At 55.7% G+C, this 18,579-nt stretch overlaps 7 protein-coding genes across 7 annotated transcripts; 4 read left to right on the top strand and 3 right to left on the bottom strand.

Annotated features, from left to right (window-relative positions):
• Window positions 1–821: 821 nt before the first annotated feature.
• LTHEOB_12337 (uncharacterized protein) lies at window positions 822–1,475 on the top strand (the record flags this gene model as incomplete). The annotated part of the gene is made up of 1 exon (XM_035509193.1): window positions 822–1,475. One exon carries the CDS (start codon window positions 822–824, stop codon window positions 1,473–1,475), a length of 654 nt encoding a protein of 217 aa, XP_035364726.1.
• Window positions 1,476–4,732: 3,257 nt separating this feature from the next.
• Window positions 4,733–6,172, bottom strand: LTHEOB_12338 (uncharacterized protein; the record flags this gene model as incomplete). Its single annotated transcript, XM_035509194.1, has 1 exon — window positions 4,733–6,172. The coding sequence occupies one exon, from the start codon at window positions 6,170–6,172 to the stop codon at window positions 4,733–4,735; it is 1,440 nt and encodes a 479-aa protein (XP_035364727.1).
• Window positions 6,173–9,714: 3,542 nt separating this feature from the next.
• LTHEOB_12339 (uncharacterized protein) lies at window positions 9,715–10,649 on the top strand (the record flags this gene model as incomplete). The annotated part of the gene is made up of 2 exons (XM_035509195.1): window positions 9,715–10,193; window positions 10,247–10,649. 2 exons carry the CDS (start codon window positions 9,715–9,717, stop codon window positions 10,647–10,649), a joined length of 882 nt encoding a protein of 293 aa, XP_035364728.1.
• Window positions 10,650–11,966: 1,317 nt separating this feature from the next.
• LTHEOB_12340 (Apoptosis-inducing taf9-like domain 1 family protein) lies at window positions 11,967–12,275 on the bottom strand (the record flags this gene model as incomplete). Its single annotated transcript, XM_035509197.1, has 2 exons — window positions 11,967–12,173; window positions 12,231–12,275. 2 exons carry the CDS (start codon window positions 12,273–12,275, stop codon window positions 11,967–11,969), a joined length of 252 nt encoding a protein of 83 aa, XP_035364729.1.
• Window positions 12,276–12,561: 286 nt separating this feature from the next.
• LTHEOB_12341 (Trafficking pga2 protein) lies at window positions 12,562–13,096 on the top strand (the record flags this gene model as incomplete). The annotated part of the gene is made up of 2 exons (XM_035509198.1): window positions 12,562–12,654; window positions 12,713–13,096. The coding sequence occupies 2 exons, from the start codon at window positions 12,562–12,564 to the stop codon at window positions 13,094–13,096; spliced, it is 477 nt and encodes a 158-aa protein (XP_035364730.1).
• Window positions 13,097–13,881: 785 nt separating this feature from the next.
• Window positions 13,882–16,360, top strand: LTHEOB_12342 (Endoglucanase protein; the record flags this gene model as incomplete). Its single annotated transcript, XM_035509199.1, has 2 exons — window positions 13,882–15,751; window positions 15,837–16,360. The coding sequence occupies 2 exons, from the start codon at window positions 13,882–13,884 to the stop codon at window positions 16,358–16,360; spliced, it is 2,394 nt and encodes a 797-aa protein (XP_035364731.1).
• Window positions 16,361–16,978: 618 nt separating this feature from the next.
• Window positions 16,979–18,285, bottom strand: LTHEOB_12343 (Sorbitol dehydrogenase; the record flags this gene model as incomplete). Its single annotated transcript, XM_035509200.1, has 4 exons — window positions 16,979–17,598; window positions 17,662–17,997; window positions 18,072–18,105; window positions 18,175–18,285. 4 exons carry the CDS (start codon window positions 18,283–18,285, stop codon window positions 16,979–16,981), a joined length of 1,101 nt encoding a protein of 366 aa, XP_035364732.1.
• Window positions 18,286–18,579: the final 294 nt, after the last annotated feature.

Below are 18,579 nucleotides of genomic sequence, written 5' to 3' on the forward strand. Positions count from 1 at the left end.
GTTCCGTTGAGAAAGATGGGCCGAGTCGTGGAGATGGCGTCGTCGACTTGCACGCAACCGGCATTCCGGGCAACTGTTGCCCGAGGCTGGCAGAATCGGTAAACGCAGCCGGGGTGAAAGTGTAGCTACACATAGGATAACGGAAGCGTGCCAGATCGCCGGCGCAATAGTGATGGGAGTCGCGGCGGATGCCTGCTCTCACGCGCGTGGGAAAAGCTTGTGTGCCGATTGACTCGCTCACGCTGGCCCAACTTAAATTGGGGATCGCCAGCGACGAAACAGCCTCTGAAACAGGCCGGCCCGCGCGCAAAACACCGCGCGCTCCGATGGCCAATCGACGCAACCATCACGTGCGGTGCCTGGCTGTTTCAAGCGCCAGCTCTGCAGTCAACACCTCCTCCTGTTCCAGCCGCCACGCGCGCGGCGTCGCCGGCTGCAGCGATTGGCGCGACGGCGGCTCAGGACGCGGTCATGTTTGCGGGTTGTCAGCCCCCTGGGCTTTTGTCTATAAGCTCGTGTTCCGCAAGGGATGCAGGTGTCCGCAAGCTGAGAAGAAAAGCACTTCGTTTTTGCCAGTCGCTCCTTCCAAGCCGCGCTCACTTCATCTTGCTATTGTTGCATGCCTAGTGCTCACTACAGCAGGTGCTATTTGTGGTCCTTCTATAAATCCTTCTGCTGCTGCGCCTGCCTCCATTCCTTCTACCACCCTTACTTTCTTTCTTAAAAGATACCCCGGTCTGGAACCGACAATTCTTCTCTTCACCAACACCAACTCTCTCTTCTATTTTCACTTCTTCTCCAATCTCTCGACAACCGTCAACATGCACGCCCTCACGCTGCTGTCTGCCGCTTTGGCCGCTGTTGGCCATGCCATGCCGCTGGCCAATAACATGGCCACGCGCGACCTCACCAACAGCAGCCTTGCTGCCGATCTGAAGATTATCGCTCCCACTACCGCGACCTGCGACACGACTGCCAAGTACGGCAATGAGTGCCGCACCAACGAGCAGGCCGCGGGTCCCATCCTCTGCTCCTTCAACAAGTACCAGATCACCAACGTCAACGAGCAGGCGGCCGTCATCTCACTCATGCTCTACGAGAGCGGCCAGTTCAAGTACAACTGGGGCCACTTCATGAACGGCCAGGACGAGCACGTTCCGGGCAAGGGCACGCGCAACATGCAGTCAGCCACGTACAATGAGGAGTACGCTCGCACTCTCTTCTCTTCGGACGAGGTCGACAATGCCAAGGTCAACGGTGCCGACGCCATTCTCCAGCTGGTCAGCCCCGACGAGTACAGCTTTGCTTCGGCGGCGTGGTTCCTCAAGAACAAGTGCACTGAAGCCCAGCGCACCGCTCTTCAGTCCGGATCCCAGGACGGTTTTGAGAGCTACGTCACGCAGTGCATTGGCGGCACCATGGACCAGGACCGGATCGACTGGTGGACCAAGAGCAAGGCGGCTTTGGCTGGCTGAAGAGGCGCCGTGACATCTTACTGGACGGCATCGGCGTGCGGACGGCAGAGGCCGGCGCACTGCCATTCACTTTTTCTTTTCTGATCTGGGCTTTCTGGTTGCATGACTTGTATGATAGCAAAATCGACGATCATGGGGGAGGCAATTTCCACAAGGCTGGCGAAGCCCGGCCCTTGCGCCATCTTGTACATGAAAAGACGAATGATTGATGGCGATGAACAAATCAGCCCACACGAGAAAGTGAAATGTGCCGTGAAAAGTGGTGGCCGTCGCGGATGCTACTTTGGCGGGCAGTGATCGGCAAATCCGGCCACCAGTTCGGGCTTGCAAAGTTCGCCCGCAGACCCATGCCTCACAATAGCTCCAGGGGGGATGGCCGGCTTGGCTGCCTCTCTCATTGGGCGGTGGGCCTCAACCAATAGCTGAGGGTGATTTTGCAGAGTGCGCAAAAAGGCGAATGAAGTTGTATTTTACAGCGACCCGGGTGCCGCATGCCGGGAGCCGGAGCAGCGGGCGCCCCTGTCGGCTGGGCTGGCCGGATTGGGGGATCGCATCACACAAACAGTTCATGCATTGGCAAGCCGCGCGCTTCCTACACCTTCCACAATCCTGTCTAAAATCCTTCTCGTTTAGTGGCTTCGCCACATCACACCCCAACCACATGACCCGCGAGAGCGAAGTGGATAATGTCTATCGAATTTTGATCATCGAATCGTCATCCGCTAACCGTGTACACGATCCTGCGCAGATACGATTTGCCCATTGGAGCTGGAAACGGAAGCGTGTGCGTTGGCTGCGGCGTAATCATTGCCTGGGCTGCCTACATTATTGGCCCGCGCCACATGCCCGCTCGTTTGCCTGCCCTGCCCGTCCGCAGGATTCCGTTCGCGACTCCACTCTGTCAAAGCAAAACGCCGGGAATGAGGGGCGGGAATGACGCGCGCGAATCGACGCTTTGCGCCAACACTGACTCGACGTCTTTGTTTCTACCTGAGCCTCTCGCTTGCCTAAAATAGAGTCGCAGTGCATTCCGTGCTAGGCTAAATGGTCGTGTTCTATCTCATCAAACACGCTTGCACATTCCTTGGCCACCTCGGGTTACGTGAGTGGGCGCAGCAGCAGCGACGAGTGACTCTTTTTTTCGTACCATGCAGCGATAGGGCATGGGCAAAAAGAGCCGGCGCTTGGACCGTGTGTTTGACCCTCGTCCGGGATGCCCTATTCGGGCGACCAACTAGCAGTGAGATACGGATAAGAGAGCAATGCGACGTTGGGTTCTGCCGAACATCATCCATCCTTCTGACCCCCACCTACTAACTTAACGCTCGTCCACCCCTTACTCAAGAACCTTAAGTCATGATGCAAGCCCAACTCTTCTCTCCAAAACCCAGCCCGCACCCCGCCCAACTGCTTTGCCGAATTTACCGAAAGTCTTTTTAGTATGTTGCTCAATCCTTCTCCATCGTCGTCGTCTTTTTTTCCCCACGATAAGTGTCCCCACCGTCTATTGGATTTTATTATTAGAAATCCTTTGTATTGCCGTAACAGGCCGAGCGGCGGCGGCCGGCGGGGCACGGCAAGTGGTGGGCGCACAAGCTCATTTTTCTCGGATGCCGTTTGCCATCGTTCTACCGCCATCCACGAGTGGCGCGGAGGCGTTTTTTCGAGAAAAAAAAAAAGAGGGAGGGCAGCGTGATACGTGCTCTGCCCGAAACCACGCCACGAATGCGACGCGACGCTAAATAGCAGTGGCCGAGCGACCGTCGGCGGGTCCCGTCGCCGGCTACTATACCATTCGGGAAATGTTTGAGAAGCGTATACGCGAGCGCGTGTATTGCTAATTTTAATCTGGCTCTAGTCGTACATGTAAAGCCCTCCCCGGAGCATTATTATTATTATTATTTTATGGATTAAGCTCGTTGGCTCGCGCACCCCGGTGCATAGGTAGGCGACAGCGATGTGGGTAGTAGTAGAGAGACTAGGACGGAGGGCTGCGACTAGTCACTTAGGGTATTTGGATTTTTCTTAGCCGGGCTGCTATCGCATGCACTCGTACGTAAATGGAGGGGTGATTGGCTGGCGCAGTGCACGGCGGGAATAAAGTGCTCATTTCCTTGTTATCACTAATCATGACCAAGCTTTGGGGAGCGACGGTCTATTTTTCTGCTCGGTGTGCTGACGAGATGCGATTCGCATGTCGGTGTGCGGACGTGCGCGGGGTGGGCAGACGCGTCGGCAAACAGACAAGGAAGAGGCAAAAAGCGCGGGTGAAGCGGTGGGGATGGTTTGGCAGCGGTAACGCTCCACCAGAAGGACGAAGAAGCGCAATCGACAGAAAGAGTTTGCGGGCACGGCGTTGGGGCGCGCGCGTGGCCGGGGGCGCGCCAGGGCCAAATCGACAGGGAGCGGGTAGGGGAGGCAGGCCACCCATGTGGAGTCCTTCTAGAACGATGGTGTGACTCGTTTCGGGCCCTTCTCTTTCCCTTTTCTTGCAAACAATGCTAGCCCGCGGGCATCCTCATCATGGTGCAACCGCAGCAAATCACACCCGCCCTTTAGCGAAATGTGTCCCGTCAGCGGAACTGAGCTGTGTGATCGAAGCCAAGGACGCGTCACGGGCCCAACTCCGTACCTGCTCGGCAGTCGGAGTTTGCGGCCGCGGCTTATACCCGCCGGGGCCTCGGTCATTTCGCTGGCTCCAGCGTACGTGTTGAAAAGGCAAATCGAAATCAGACACTCCGTCACCCTGTGCGCGTCGCTACGTAATCGTCGACCGGGGGGCGTCGAGCGTCTGGCCACCGCCCATCGAGCTGTGCGAGATGGTCTGCGCGAGGGCGAAGGAGAGAGGGCGCGCTGCAGGCAGCAATAATAAGAGTTGAAAATAGAGTTACCATCGTGTCGGGTCGCTTCGATACTGCTTCCAGAAGCTGCGCCAGCGTCTATTGGAATCTATTGGCGGTTTCGCGGCCCGAGCTGCCGCCGCCATGTACCTACATTTATCATGACTGCCAAGGGGAGTCCTCAGGCTTTCACAAAAGCCTATATCCAAAAGTTTAACTTTATTTGCATTCACACTAATTTATCAAGTCGCGCCAGCTAACCCGTTTACTCTATGACTTTTGAAAAGGTCTTGCGGTCTCGTGCCCTCCTGTCCTGCAAGCATCCGCCAACCCAAACAGCTAGTACCGTGGAAACCTTTGTTCTCCTGTCCTTAATCACCTGTACAATCAATGCCCTTTATTATCCTCTCGCTTGTGTCATTCGACCCACCAGAAGGGCCCAACAACGGACAGCCTGACCAATTTGTCAAGGCCGTCGGCTACCTCCCTTTCCACTATCGCCATGTCGTCAACAAATTCACTGTCGTCCGGTCCTAGTTGAAGAGCTCTCTTCCTGTAGACAGACGAGGGATCGGGATCCGATTTCCATGGAAAAGCAATAGAACCAAGCGGCTGGTCTTCGTGCAACGATCCAAAGAAAGCATTTTCGAGCTGGACTTCATGTTTTAGCAACGCCCAAATGCGCGCCCATGCCCCGCCAAATAGAGTCATATCCCGCAAGCTTAGTCGGCGCAGAGAGTCTTTGTGTCCTTGGAGGAATTTGAACAGCGCCTCGCCGCTGATCTTCACCTCACTCAGCTTGATGCTGCGCAGCCGAGGCGAACGGTAACACGCAAGAGTCTCGCCGAACCTCCGGCAGGGCATATAGTCAGGTTTGTCCCATGTAATGTCAATGCTCTCGAAGTTAGGTGCAAACTGCAATAATTTCCAGTATGGCACTTCGTCAAAGTCGTTCCTGGTACTTCGACACCACAGACGAAGCTCCAGCTTCTTCAAGGAGGAGAATCTTCCTTCCAGGCTCCTAAGGCAATCGCTATTGATCATGTTGTTAGATGCTAGCAGCGTTGAGCTGGAGTTGCGCCCGTGTATGATGGGGTCGACTGTGAGGCTGTCGAGCATCAGCTTGGATGAGCTAAGCGCCGCCATGGTCCTCTTGAATACATGCTGCATACATTCGTCATGCGTTTCCAATAAGAGCTGCTCATCTGCGTTGTAGAGCGTCATAATAGGAAGCATATAAAAGTATTTCTGGCGATGGCGGTCCTTGGTAGACATCAGGTCATTGTGATCGACCCGCATGTCCTTGTTCCAGCCTCCAATCCGAATATTCTCAAGGTGCGTGAACTCGTTGAAGACTTCGACCAGCATCGATAGGTCATCTCCCGTGGCAATTTCCGCCGCGTGCTCTCTGTAATCGCATTCGTATAGGCGTTTCTCTTGCTGGAAGCGGCGGAACAACTTGTCGGCAGGGAGCGATTTGAGCGTATTGAATCCCAGGAGGACCAGCATCCTGTCCGCCGCTGCGGCATTTTGGTACGCACGCTCGATTTTGTCGAATAGCCTGACGCCAGCCTGGTTGGGACAGTCGAAATTGATGTTGACACTTGTGATGAGACGCGCGAGGCGCGGGATGCGGCAGATGAGCAATAGCTGATTCATGGCCGATCTTGTGAGGGAGAAGTCCCATCTCTTGTCTTTGAACTCCGTCTTCTTCTCGAGCGTCTGAGTACAATACTCGGCGAAGCGGTCGGACATGTTGACACGGAACCACTTGGATGTGGAACGCACCTTGGCCACATCTTTGTCCTCCATATAAGAAAACACTTGAAGAGCAATCTCGGTGGGAAGCTTGCGCATGTGCTGTGGATAGCTGATAGTGCCATGCAGTCCCGTGTTCTTCAGACGCGGCACTCTCGGACACGACACTCGCGGACGTGGCGCTGTCTTCGGATGCGATAGTACTGTGACGTCCGGACGTGAAATCTTCATCGGTCGACTCGGCGCGTTTGCCTCCTCTTCAGACGGACGCTTACGCTTTTTTGGGCCATTCTGCAATCTTGAAAAGCTTGGGTGGCGTCTCGTGCCAACCAAGCCAGTGCGTAACAAAAGGTTTGACTCGGTTGCCGTGCTTGCACTCGTTGCATTGGTGGACAGACTGGCTTGGGTATGTGTGCTGGAGGTGGTGTTCAACCTGCAAGTGGGTGTCTGATGCGCCGGTAGCCTCTTCTTGCGCTGCTGCACTCCTGGCCTCGGTGCACCATGTGCAGCTCCCCGGTGGCTACGCTTGTGCGGAGTTGTCATGCTCGATTCCGGTATGCTCTTACTGTGGTAGGACGGTCGGAGTGTGCTGTAAGGATTGACGGTTGAGGCGCGTTTGCGGCTCGGCGCCTCATTCTGGCCGTAGTCATCTTCGCTGTTTCGCTTCCGCTTCGCATTCGTCATGATGCCGTGGTTTTCGTTGCACTGGTAGCACGGTGGCTACACGGAGATGGTTCGTGGGTGTTCAGCGGTGTCAGAATGGCGTCGAGGAAGAAGAAGGAGGTAAAGTAGTGTAGGAGGGTGGAGAAGAAGAAACGGTTGTAGTGGGAAGTAGAATGTGACAACAGGGCCAGGCAGACATGCACGGGCCCCTCTGGGGTGGCATGTGAATGAGAAAGTATTGCTGGGGCGGAGTTGTTGTGCTGTGTTAACTTCCAGGTGACTTCCACTAACGCCCCGGAGAGGTGGCAGCCGATTGCGAAGCTGTATGATAGCAACCATGATTGTAACACTTCTCCTAGCGGATATTGCTGGACTCAATGAAATACAGTTCTAGAACAGCCTCTGTCTCAATAATTTTGTGGGCCGCATCCAGAATAGGAACTATGGGTTGAATATACTCCGGGGCTGGAGTCTGATCTGACATAGCCGTATATACTAATTTACCGTCCAATTGCTGAAACATAGGATATAATGAAAGCGATCGCTGAAATTGCTATATAGGGGCTACCTAGTAGTCTTTATAGACCTTTCCGTTGTTTGCTTATTCTCTTAAAAGTCTGCCTACTTGTGCATGGCTTGGTTTAAAACTACCGTTTGCTCCGACAAAGATATAATTTATACACGGAAAGACATTACTACCAAAGGCTAGTAAAAATAATAGTAGGGTCTATAATAGAGTGTAAATCTATCCCGGCAATCTTCTACGAGAAGTAGCATCTATAGACGGTAGAAACTATTTTCTAGACGTAAATGTATAATTACTGATTTTACATTAATACTTGGTTAATCGCTTTAGATACTTATAACATAAATGAGAAACAAGTTCACACTAGCCTTCGGCTGCAAAATACATTTATATTGAATGAACCGGCGAAGGTGGATTGCTCGCTGCCCTCGCTCGGGCTGCGTATATCTTCGCTCTTAATGGGTTCTTATTCCGAATTAGATAGACTGCCGCACTTCGATACGCTAACGTCGGCTTTCTATCTTTAGGGTTCTTGTCCTTGCTTCGGCTTCTGCTCTGGTTCCGGTTCTTGAACTCAACCGATAGTTAGTATTTTCGTAAAAGTTTAGGAAGGTTGAACTCTTATTATCCGCTACTAAGCCCTACCTACTAATTAATTGAGTAGTCTCCTGTTTTATCATGTTATTTCTATGACTGGAATAGAAATCTTTTCGGATAGTCCTTCCAGAGCTCAAGATTAACGCTACCATCTAGCACTGAATAGCGAATCCTCATCCCTGTCTCTGGCAGGCTGGTCGGATTAGTGAAAGGGCAACTCGAGCCCGTAGCCATTGTTCTATGTAGAGGTCTGCATACGGGGGAGGTAATCTGAGTGATGAGCTTTTAGCAAGCTGGTATATGGAGAAGATTATTTATTATGGTACTAAGGAGCGGGTATGGGTTTGTTGTGATGTTGTTAGAAGTGATGATTTAGTTGACTGATATTTAGTCCAGCTTAGAGACGACAGCGCCAATTTCCAATCATGCTGCTGACTTATCCCTGGGACCAAAACCAGTGAAACACTGATTGGGTGGAGAAGCCGTTGGCGTCGAGAGCAGCTGGGTTGCGGTGTCTTTGACAGCACTACTTTCGCCATGCTCGTGTAGAATTGTGGTACCTCGTCGCATGACTCTTTGATGGTACTCAGGGCGAGTCTTGTCTGTAGGGCTCGTGGATACATATTTGCTGGCCGTAGGCCGTCTGGTTTGAGCCAGAGCTAATAACGGTAGCGGAGATGTGGCGTGCCGTGCGGGCCGACTTTTCCGTAGCTCGTGGGAATCCTTCTAGAAGGCGTGGTGGGCCAGATCTGGACCCTCGACTACGCGCTAGGGCGATTCTTGGCTCGAGCCGAAGCAAGGTGAGCTTGAGCTAGCCGGGATCCGCAGATAATATGGCGATGGTAATGGATAAATGAGCCTATGACGTTATCAACGAGCAGGTGTGTGGTGAAATATGCATGACTGATGAGGAAAGACAAAGTGAACCGCCCAGCAAGGACAACGGTTTCATCTTTGTATGAAGTTGGATTCCCGTTTCCAGCTCCAAAGATTAGACTTCGCAGCTGATGCATTCCACAGAGAGATGGTGCTCGGTTCCAGGGCCAGGCGAGACTGAAGCGAGATGAGGCATTCAGCGGGACGATGCGCACGTGCTGCCCTGGCCATCTCGCTCATCAAAACAGGGAAACTCTGCAGCGGCATGGGCTGTCGCAGAGCTTGTTGTACAACAGCGTCATCGAGAGATGCAGGAGAGTGACCGGGTGATGGTGTAGTTCAAGGAACTGATAAGTGATGTCTGGTTCACCGGAGATAGCGCAACCAGAGGCAGAGATGCGGAGACGTCACAGTCTCGCAGCAAGTGGTGCTGTGACGTCGGGCGTTGATTGAGCGAGCTCGCTTTCGGGATCCAGGCACGGCTGAAAGTGTGCGCCAGGGGAAAGCAAGGCTGGCGGAGGGCGCAGCGAGAGCAAGCTGATAGGTGCTTGGCTGCCACTGGTGTCTTGGGCCGGCCGTCTTCTCACAGCCTGGATGGCGAATCTGTGGCGTCGCTTCTCCACAGCCACAGAAGTGCGTGTGCGCCGGCGCCGCTAGGCCGCAAGCAGCTCGCGCGTGAGCGGCCCCTGCAAAGCGCTGCTCCACATGACGACAGGCAGGCGTCGATCACCACACCAGTCTGGAGAACGAAGCAACACAAAATGTGGGCTGCCCAGTCGTGCCTGTGCTTGATCGCTGCGTCATTTTCTGGCCCGTCACACATTTAATCCAAAGTCTCTCCGCTTCTCCTCCTGGCTTGGCCATCACCTGCCACGCATTCCGGCATCTAGCCCACCAACTTCCCGGCGCACACGCCAGTGCTTTCGACCTTCTTTCCTTCGCATCTCGACACCGGCCCATTGCGCCCAGTTCCGCCGCGATGGGTTTCTTCGGTCGCCTCCTCGGGACTTTCCCGTACATGCTGTGCTTCTGCTGCTCAGCCATCATCCTCGGTTTCTACTCCTACTTCATGGCCGTCTTGGCCGACCGGGACCGACCCATCGCCAACTGGCTAAAGGCCGTTGAGGGTATCTCAGGTGTAGGCGTCGTATACACCATCCTGGCCATCGTCCTCACTCCATGCCTCGGTGGCGTCCGCATCCTTGCCTTCCTGGGCATGGTTCTCGATGTTGCCTTCTGCGGCGCTTTCATTGCCATTGCCGTCCTCACTCGTGATGGCGTCAACAGCTGCACCGGCATTGTCGACACTCCTCTCGGTCGCGGCAACGCTGAAACTGGCGAGGGCTTTGGCAAAAATGGCTTTGGAACCGGTGATGGCGACCAGTTCACTTACCAGGCCAGCTATGGCACTGCCTGCCGTTTCAACAAGGCATGTTTCGCAGTCTCTATCATCGGAGCGTAAGTACTCAAAACATGTTCTTATTGTTCCACACCATACTTATTTTTTTTAGATTCCTGTTCCTCTTTGCAGCCGTCTGCCAATTCTGGTTCGCTCGCCGCCACCAGAAGGAGAAGCGCTACGGCCCGTCCCCTGCCAACAACTACACCTCTGGCAGCGGCAAGGGCGCTGCTTTCTGGAGGCGCAGCAAGAAGAGGACCCCTGGTGACAACGGCGACTCCGAGCTGGGTGCCTACGGCGCGGGTGCGCCCGCCGCCAGCGCCGTCGGTGGCCCCAACGTCGACACTAGGCCCAGCGGCGAGACTGCCTACACCGGCTCCACCGTTGGAGGCGGCAACTCGCACACCTACCAGACCTACAAACCTGACGCCGGCTACACCGGCAGCTACGCTGCTCCCGGCACCGGTCCCACTTCCAACCCTTACGGCTACGAGAAGACCAACGCACACTACTAACGCGTTGGCTCCTGCTCGCGACTTCCATTCAAAACGTATTGATTGCGTCGGAACGCGACGGAAGCATTGCCGTGTCTCAACTCCGTTTCCCCGGAGCCTCGGATTCCTTTACCTCACGTGAAACTTGCGCGCTGATGCGTCCTTTGTTTTCCGGATGCAGGCGTCGCTTCAATTCTTAATTGTGTTATGAAAAGCAAACACTGGATACCACAGCAACGGCGCTGAGTTTTTGTTTTTACGATCGAAGAGAGCGGGCTTTATGAAGATAAGATAGTTCCTTGCGGCAGACGATGAAGGGATAGCTGTTAATGACATTTCTATGAGGCGGATGATCATCGTGGGGATAATTAATGACAACGAATTGGTTCGAGAAATAGGTTTTCACACCTATCACAGGCGCTGCAGCTGATCCTTGAACTTGAATGGATAATGTTAACCACACGAATCTCGTGGTGTGAAGACAAGGGCTCTTCCCCTGATACCCAGTTTTTCTTGTGTAGTCTCCGCAACAACCGATAAAGTCTCCACCACACGTGACAAATCAGGCGCGCTGTTGCGGTGAGCTCTTTCCTGCAGTTCCAGCTCTGTGCACGGAGTGTGACGATCGTTTCTCAACAACCCACTGAGCCTCCACCTGTATTGGCCCGTCACATGTTTCAGCGTGCACCCAAGCTCGGGGTTCCCACCGTGTAGAGATGCACCGCCACCGATCATGACTTTTCTTCTTTTCTTCCTTTCACCCCTCCTCTCCGATAAGGTGTGCCAGCTGTGAGATGCCAGGTGCCAATGCATGTGCACAAGCATCTCATGATCGTGTCCACTTAACTCAACCCTCCACTGTCCAGCGTACCCGTGATATTCTTCCTCTTTCCATTTCGAGCCAGCTGCAGGCTGCCTGTATCCCCGCACCCCGTATTCCTTGTTCCTCACTACCTGTGATATCCTGATGGTTTTCACCCAGCACCAGCAGCGCCACGCCTTCCCCTCCCTCGACCTCTCCCTCGGGCCCCTCCTCTCGCAGCAGCAGCGGTAGCACCACCTCTGCCTCTACCTCTACCTCGGCCAGCGGTGTTACTATTACTCCGACGATTCGCGGTTTCAGTATCGTTACTCCTCTCGGCGCGGTACTCGTCGACGAACTGGCGCAGCAGCGCCTCCAGACCCTCGTTTCGCCGCGCGAGAAGCAGGACGTCAGATGTGTTGACCTGGGCGCGGCCGGCGTGGCGGGCGAATGTGGATAGGTCGCGAGAGGCGGATTCTATGACCATGGCGCTTTCTTATTAGTTACGGACGCGCCTTATCGATAGTGTAATTATATTAGGATGGCGGTGAGATGAAAGGCTTCGTTTTTTCTTTTTGGATGGTTGAGTTTCTCGTGGATTCGAGGAGTTTGGCTTTACCAATCTGCGTCCAGACCAGCTCGGTCAGCGCGCCGATAAACTGAGGCGTCGCATTGTGGTCTTTGAGTTGGCATTGGTTGTCGACGAACTGGCCGATGCTATACCAGAGGGCGGATTTGAGGCGCTAGAAGGGAAGAATTAGCTCGACGTCGGTGTTTGTGATTTGCTGCTGCAGACTCACCTCTTCCTTCTGAGCTGCCGCCTCTTCGTCATCGTGCTCGGCCATAGTGTGTGGTGGTGGCTGGGCGGTTAGGAACGGGCGACGTTGTTTGGTCGGGGGAGACGCGACGGGGACGCGTCCTTCCCGTGGAATGCGCGGAGCGATCATTGGCAGGGGTGCGTCATTGCTTCTTCAAGCGGGGACCTAGCTTGTGGGATTCTAGACTGGCTCAAACTCAAACCCTCGAGCTCACCTACAACACACCGCGCTTCTTCACGACAGTACTTTGAAAGGGTGAGATTTTCGCACCAGATCGAAGGCGGCTTGCGAAGAATTATCAAACTGCGACACAATGGCCGCGCAGCAGCACGACGGAGGCGCTACGGACATCCTCTCGCTACTATCCGTTTGGAGCAGCAACTTCACCACTCAGACCACAAAGGCCGTGCGCATTCCCCACTCTAGCTAAGCTTTCGGCCCACATGCTAACGATACCACTGTAGTTCAGCGAGCTACGCGTTTACGACTACATCCGCCTCGTCACCATCATCGGCGCGTATTGCCTGCTGAGACCTTACTTGATGAAGCTGGGAGCGCATCTTCAGAAAAAGCAACACCAAGCCGACTCGCAATCAGACCAAATCGAAGCTAGCGCAACTTTATCGGCGAACGACCTGCGCGGAAGGAAAAAGCAGCCCAAGATCGCGATACCAGGCGTCGACAGCGACAGCGACAGCGAGGACGAAGACAAGGATGACTGGGGCCGCGCGGCCAGGCTTCGCCAGCGCAAGTTCGTCCGCCAGATGCTCGAAGCCCACGAGCAGAAACTGCGCGAGGAAGCCGAGGCCGATAGCGACAAAGAGATAGAGGAGTTTCTGATCGACTGATGTCGGGCTCTGCGCCGTTTATTTTCACTTTGCATTCAAGCGGCGTCCCCGATATGGCACAGCAGGAACGTTGCTGGTGGCAGGCAATACATTTTTATTGTCCGTTGGGTTGTGGCGTTCAACGGTGGACAGAGCTGCAAACAGGACTTGGATGCCGCGTGTCCACCGTAAGTAGTGCGAAACCTTATCTTCATCCCCATCAGGGCCGTCATTGTCATCCCCCAGCCACCCTGTATATCGTAGAGCCGCATCGTGGCCGTTCTGCTGTCTTCGAGGTGGAGGCAGGGAGAGCATTCCTGGATCAAAAGAGCAAGGAATGTATCCCTTTCGCCCCATCACCTGCAGGGACCGTACCACCGCCACCTAAGACAACTGCAAATGGTCGACATGTCCTGACCAGTCGTGCCAAAAATGCGATCCTCTGGCCAGAAGAAGTCCATGGCCACAGTGGCTAGGCCTGCACTTGGCGTTTTCGTCCTACTCTCTTTCGATGCAACTGACCATAATGTTTCCTGCGCGTGAATTCCGTTACGTGCAGGTGCCTCCGTGCAGGAGGGGGCAGCTGCGGGACTTCCCTTGCTGCTTCTCTCTTAAGAGCTGCATCTTTGCCGGCAAGCCACTGTTCGTCCAAGGGCACCTCCATCACATTCTTTCTGTGGTCCTGTTTGTTTTGTTCGCAAGTCGCCATTATGATCCTCACGACTGACACGACTCGATCTGGTCTACGCTCTCTACTACTGACAACACTATGTACAAGCACACTGCTCTCTTTCGTCCATGCGCACATGGAACTGGAAACGCCGCAGCCCTGGGATAGTCCCAATTCTGCCAATGCCGCGGATAGGGACTACAACATCAAGTCTCCCCTCCAATCAGACGGGTCCGACTTCCCATGCAAAGGACTGGACCAGGCAAGCGCGAAACTGAGCGCCAGCGCTACTTACCAGGCTGGTCAGACATACAACATGACGGTCGAGGGCTATGCAAACCACAACGGTGGATCTTGTCAGATTTCACTCTCTTACGACAACGGAAAGACCTGGAAGGTTATCAAGAGCATGATCGGTGGCTGCCCCGGGCAGGGCGGCGGCACTTGGGACTTCACCATCCCCATGACAGCGCCGTCTGGTACGGCGTTGTTTGCCTGGACATGGATCAACCACACCGGTAACCGCGAATTCTACATGAACTGCGCAGTGGTCGACATCGACGGCCAGAGCGGCGGTGACTTGTGCATGCTGCCCAATCTCTACGTCGCCAACCTCAAAGGTATCAACAGCTGCGTCTCTCCCGAAGGAATAGACACAATGTACCCTCACCCCGGCACCGATGTCCTCTACAACAACGGCATGAGCGGCTCATCCCCTGCCACCGGAAGCGACGCCTGCGAGATCCCGGCGCCTGCCTGTGGTAACTCGGATTCTCCTGTAAACGAAGGACCGCCGTCTTCACCACCACCGTTCTCACCGCCACAGTCCTCACCAGCAGAGCCCTCACCAGCAGAGCCCTCACCAGCAGAGCCCTCACCAGTAGAGCCATCACCGGTCGAGTCCTCGCCGGCCGAGTCCTCACCACCGGAGCCTTCACCAGCGCAGTTCTCGCCGCCGCAGTCCTCGCCCCCGCGGTACCCGCCAATGCAGTCCCCGCAAGAGCGGCCCTCACAAGAGCGACCCGTACAAGAGCGGCCCTCACAAGCGCGGCCTCCGCAAATGCAGCCATCACAAGCGCGGCCTCCGCAAATGCAGCCTCCACAAGTGCAGCCCTCGCAAGCGCAGTACCCGCCAACGCGGCACTCACCATCGCAGTTCCCACCATTCAACCCAGCATCCGCTTTCCGCGTCGCGCAATCGCGGTCCTGGCGACCCGAACATGTATCCACTCCCCGCGCCGCAAAAGGTCCCCATGGTCCTGCCCGCGCCAGCCGCCATCGCGCTGGTTCTCATGGCACTGGCATCGCCGGCTTCGAGATCTCCGCTGCGTCAGGTAGCCCGGGGCGCACCAGCGCGGTTGAAGAATACATGGCCTCAGCCATGACGGCCAGCGCCGCGGCGGCAACGGGGGCTGAGGGTGCGGCTCTCTCATCGCAGATTCAAGGCTACGTCAGCACCGTCTTGCGCGGTAGGAGCAGCGCGGCAGCCCCAGCGCAAGTCTCAGACGCCGCAACTCCAAACGCTTACCCGATGAGAACACTCCAAGTGACGAGCAGAGTTACTTCGACCGGAGTCATCACGCCGACTCCAGACTCCACAGAAGCGTCGCTCATCAACTCATACATCGAATCCCTCCTGACCCCTGCGCCCACCCCTCCAAATAGACCCAACGACTCTAATCCAACGCTACCATCACCCCCAGAGAACGAGTCTTCGCCATCATTTCCCCGTCCGGGGTCGCTTCTGTTCAATATGTTTGGCGAGCAGACCGCGCAGCGACGCCCTCAGGATGGTGCTGTGATGCCCACTACTACGAGCTGCCCGCCTAGACCCGTCGTGACCCAGTACTCGACGGCTCCGCCGCCTCCAGCTAGTTGCACTGCGCCAGTCCTGGAATGCGACTGCGAGATGCCCGGAGACTACTGCGCACCGGTGAACGACTGCACGACAATGTGTGTTGGAAGTGCGACGGGGAGTTCGACGTGGAGGACAGTCGTAAGCAGCAGTAAGTCTTAACCCCCCTGGAAAGCGGTTTCCCATCAATCCGAATTTTTTTTTGGCAATCAAAACTAACCACAGCATCAACCCAGCCACCCCATCCGTCAATACCACCGCTTCCGCCTCCTACTACTCCCCTTCCCCTCCTCCCCCAACATACTCCCCATCTCCCTCAGACCGCCCCGGCTACGTTACCACGGACCCCAACACGGCGCGCTACCTCCCCTGCACGCCCGGCGCCTTCCTCTGCGGCTCCGCAACGTCCTTCTACACGTGCAACCAGCCCGCGCCGCCGTCAGTCCCCAAGTCGCTCGCCCCCAACGGCTGGGCCTGGGGCTGGCTGCGCCCCGTCGCCGACGGCATGATGTGCCTGCCCTTCGAGCGCGTCGCCAACGCGACGGAGCCGCCGAACGCCAACGGCGGTACTTGGGGCGTCAGGGATGACCGCTACGTGCGGGCGCGTCCGAACGGGGATTGCAGCGAGGAGGGGGTCATCAGGTGTACCGAGGGAGGTGGCGAGTTCGAGATGTGTGATCACGGGGGATGGGTGGGGATGGGGAAAGTGGCCAAGGGGACGCGGTGCGTCGACGGTGGGATCGTGAGGGCGGCGGGGTAAAGGGGAAAGCTTCAGTTGCGAAGTGTTTGGAAGAGGAGGAGGTTTGGAGCGATGGAGTTTGGGGCTAAATTGTGAATCGTGGGGGAGGTGGTTTGATCAGCGCTCTCTTGATTCCACTTTCCGACCTTTCCTTCATTTTATCTTTTTCACCCTTCACCATGTATGTCACTCCCTATCCCCTTGATACCTCACGAACCCCTTTAGCGTCTTCTCAACATCTTTATCCTATTCTTTCTCTCTCTTGCATCGAGCATATTGGGGCAGTTGCGGCGTTGTTACCTCATTTTTTCTCCACCTTCCTTCTCCTCTTTTGCATGCGCTGGACGCCTCTCGTCTCTTTTGCCGGCCGGCATGTCTTTCAGTATACCAACAATGGGTTCATTACCTCCAGTAGCTTCCGAAATGAAGATTCGGATTCAAAATATTGTCATACATGTGAAGTGGAGGTTGATGACGAAGCACAGTGTTACAGTTTCTTGCAGGAAAGAGACGATCACTTGAGCATGAATGGTGCAAGGGGGCAGAAATGACGATACAGGTTGTAAATCATACAGTCGATGACAGAATCGAAGGCAGTCACGCTCACTCACTCCACCTCATCGACCCCTTGCCTCATCTTCACATCCCGTCCACGTGGTTCGCCCGCACCAGCACTTTCACCTGATTATCCTTGTCCTCGATCAACGTCTTGAATCCCTCCGCCTCCACTTGATCCAGCTCGATCTTCTTCGTGATCATCTCGTCCGGCTTCAGCCTTCCCTCGCTTATCGCATCCAGCACGTCCTGGAAGTCCCCGGCTTGATACGTCGCGACGCCGATGTACGACCTCTCCTTGAAGCAAAAGTCGTTGGGGAAAATCGTGCAGCGCTTCTCCCAGATGGCAATGTTCACGATGGTACCCCGAGCACGTACCGCCTGGACGGCGGCGTCCAAGCCAGCCTGAACACCGGCGCAATCGTACACGATGTGCACGCCCTGGTTGTCGCAGAGCTCGCGGCAGCGGGCGGGCACGTCGTCCTGGGTTGGGTCGAGGACATGGTTGGCGCCGAACTGCTTGGCGAACTGCTTGCGGCGGGGCGAGACCTCGGAGACGATGATGTTGGAGGCGCCGCGAGCGCGCAGAGCTTGGATGACGGCGAGGCCGATGGGCCCGCCGCCGAGGACGAGGACGGAGCTGGTAGGGGTGAATGGTGAGATGTTGACGGCGTGCCAGCCCACGGCCAGCGGTTCGACGAGGGCTGTGCAAAAAAAGTAGCGTTAAGTTAGGCTTCAGCAGCGATGTGCGCAAGGGGGTCACATACCGCCGATCTCCAGTGACACGTTTTCAGGCAACTTGTACAAGCATGACTGCGGGGTGACAATGTGTTCTGCAAGCCCGCCGCCCCAGCCACTCAGGCCAATGAAGCCATTCTTGTAGCAGCAGTTGATCAGGCCGTCCTTGCAGGCGCCGCAGTCTCCGTCATAAATGATAGGCTGTACGCATACGCGGTCCCCGGGCTTGTAGTTGACGACGCCCTCGCCGACTTCCTCGACAATGGCGCTGAACTCGTGGCCGAAGGTGACGGGGACGGTCTCGCCAGTGATTGGATGAGGGGTGGTGGGGCAGATGTTTGCTCCTCCCATGTATTCGTGCAGATCTGTCTACCGTCAGCATGGGAAAGTAAAAAATGTGTGGCGGTGCTATTCTGGGCAGCACACGAGGCTGTCGTACCGCTCCCGCAGATGCCGACCCAGGCCGGCTTCAGCTATGGTTGAGTGTGAGCGCACAGCCTCGCGGCGGAATGCGAACAGCAGCAATGCTGAGCCTTGCTTACCTTGACCTGGCCCTGGCCCACCGGGGGTTCTGGAATGTCCTCCAGCCTCAGGTCGCGCTGGCCGTGGAAGCGCACGGCCTTCATGGTTCTGGCGTCGGCGGTCGAGCCCATTTTCGAGGTGAATTTTTTGATGGCGTCCAGCATTGTCTCGGCCTGGCGAATGAGCAGACAATGCCACCACACAAGCCATGGCGCGCATGCCTTTTTATACTGCTCGCATCCTCAATAGCGTTCCCCGCGTTTGTGCACTGGAACGTCAGCACGGTTGCCGGAAGGATGGTTCTGGTAAGGCTGCGATGGCGGGGCGGGATGCCCAAAGGGAGGGGGTGGGCGGATCTCCCCGCATTCCGTCGGTTTGCCGATTTGGGGGTGAGGATCTGGGGAAGACAGGGGACGGCGAGCGTT

Source organism: Lasiodiplodia theobromae (genome assembly GCF_012971845.1).
Source record: "Lasiodiplodia theobromae strain AM2As chromosome Unknown scaffold_61, whole genome shotgun sequence".
Taxonomy (NCBI): Eukaryota; Fungi; Ascomycota; class Dothideomycetes; order Botryosphaeriales; family Botryosphaeriaceae; genus Lasiodiplodia; species Lasiodiplodia theobromae.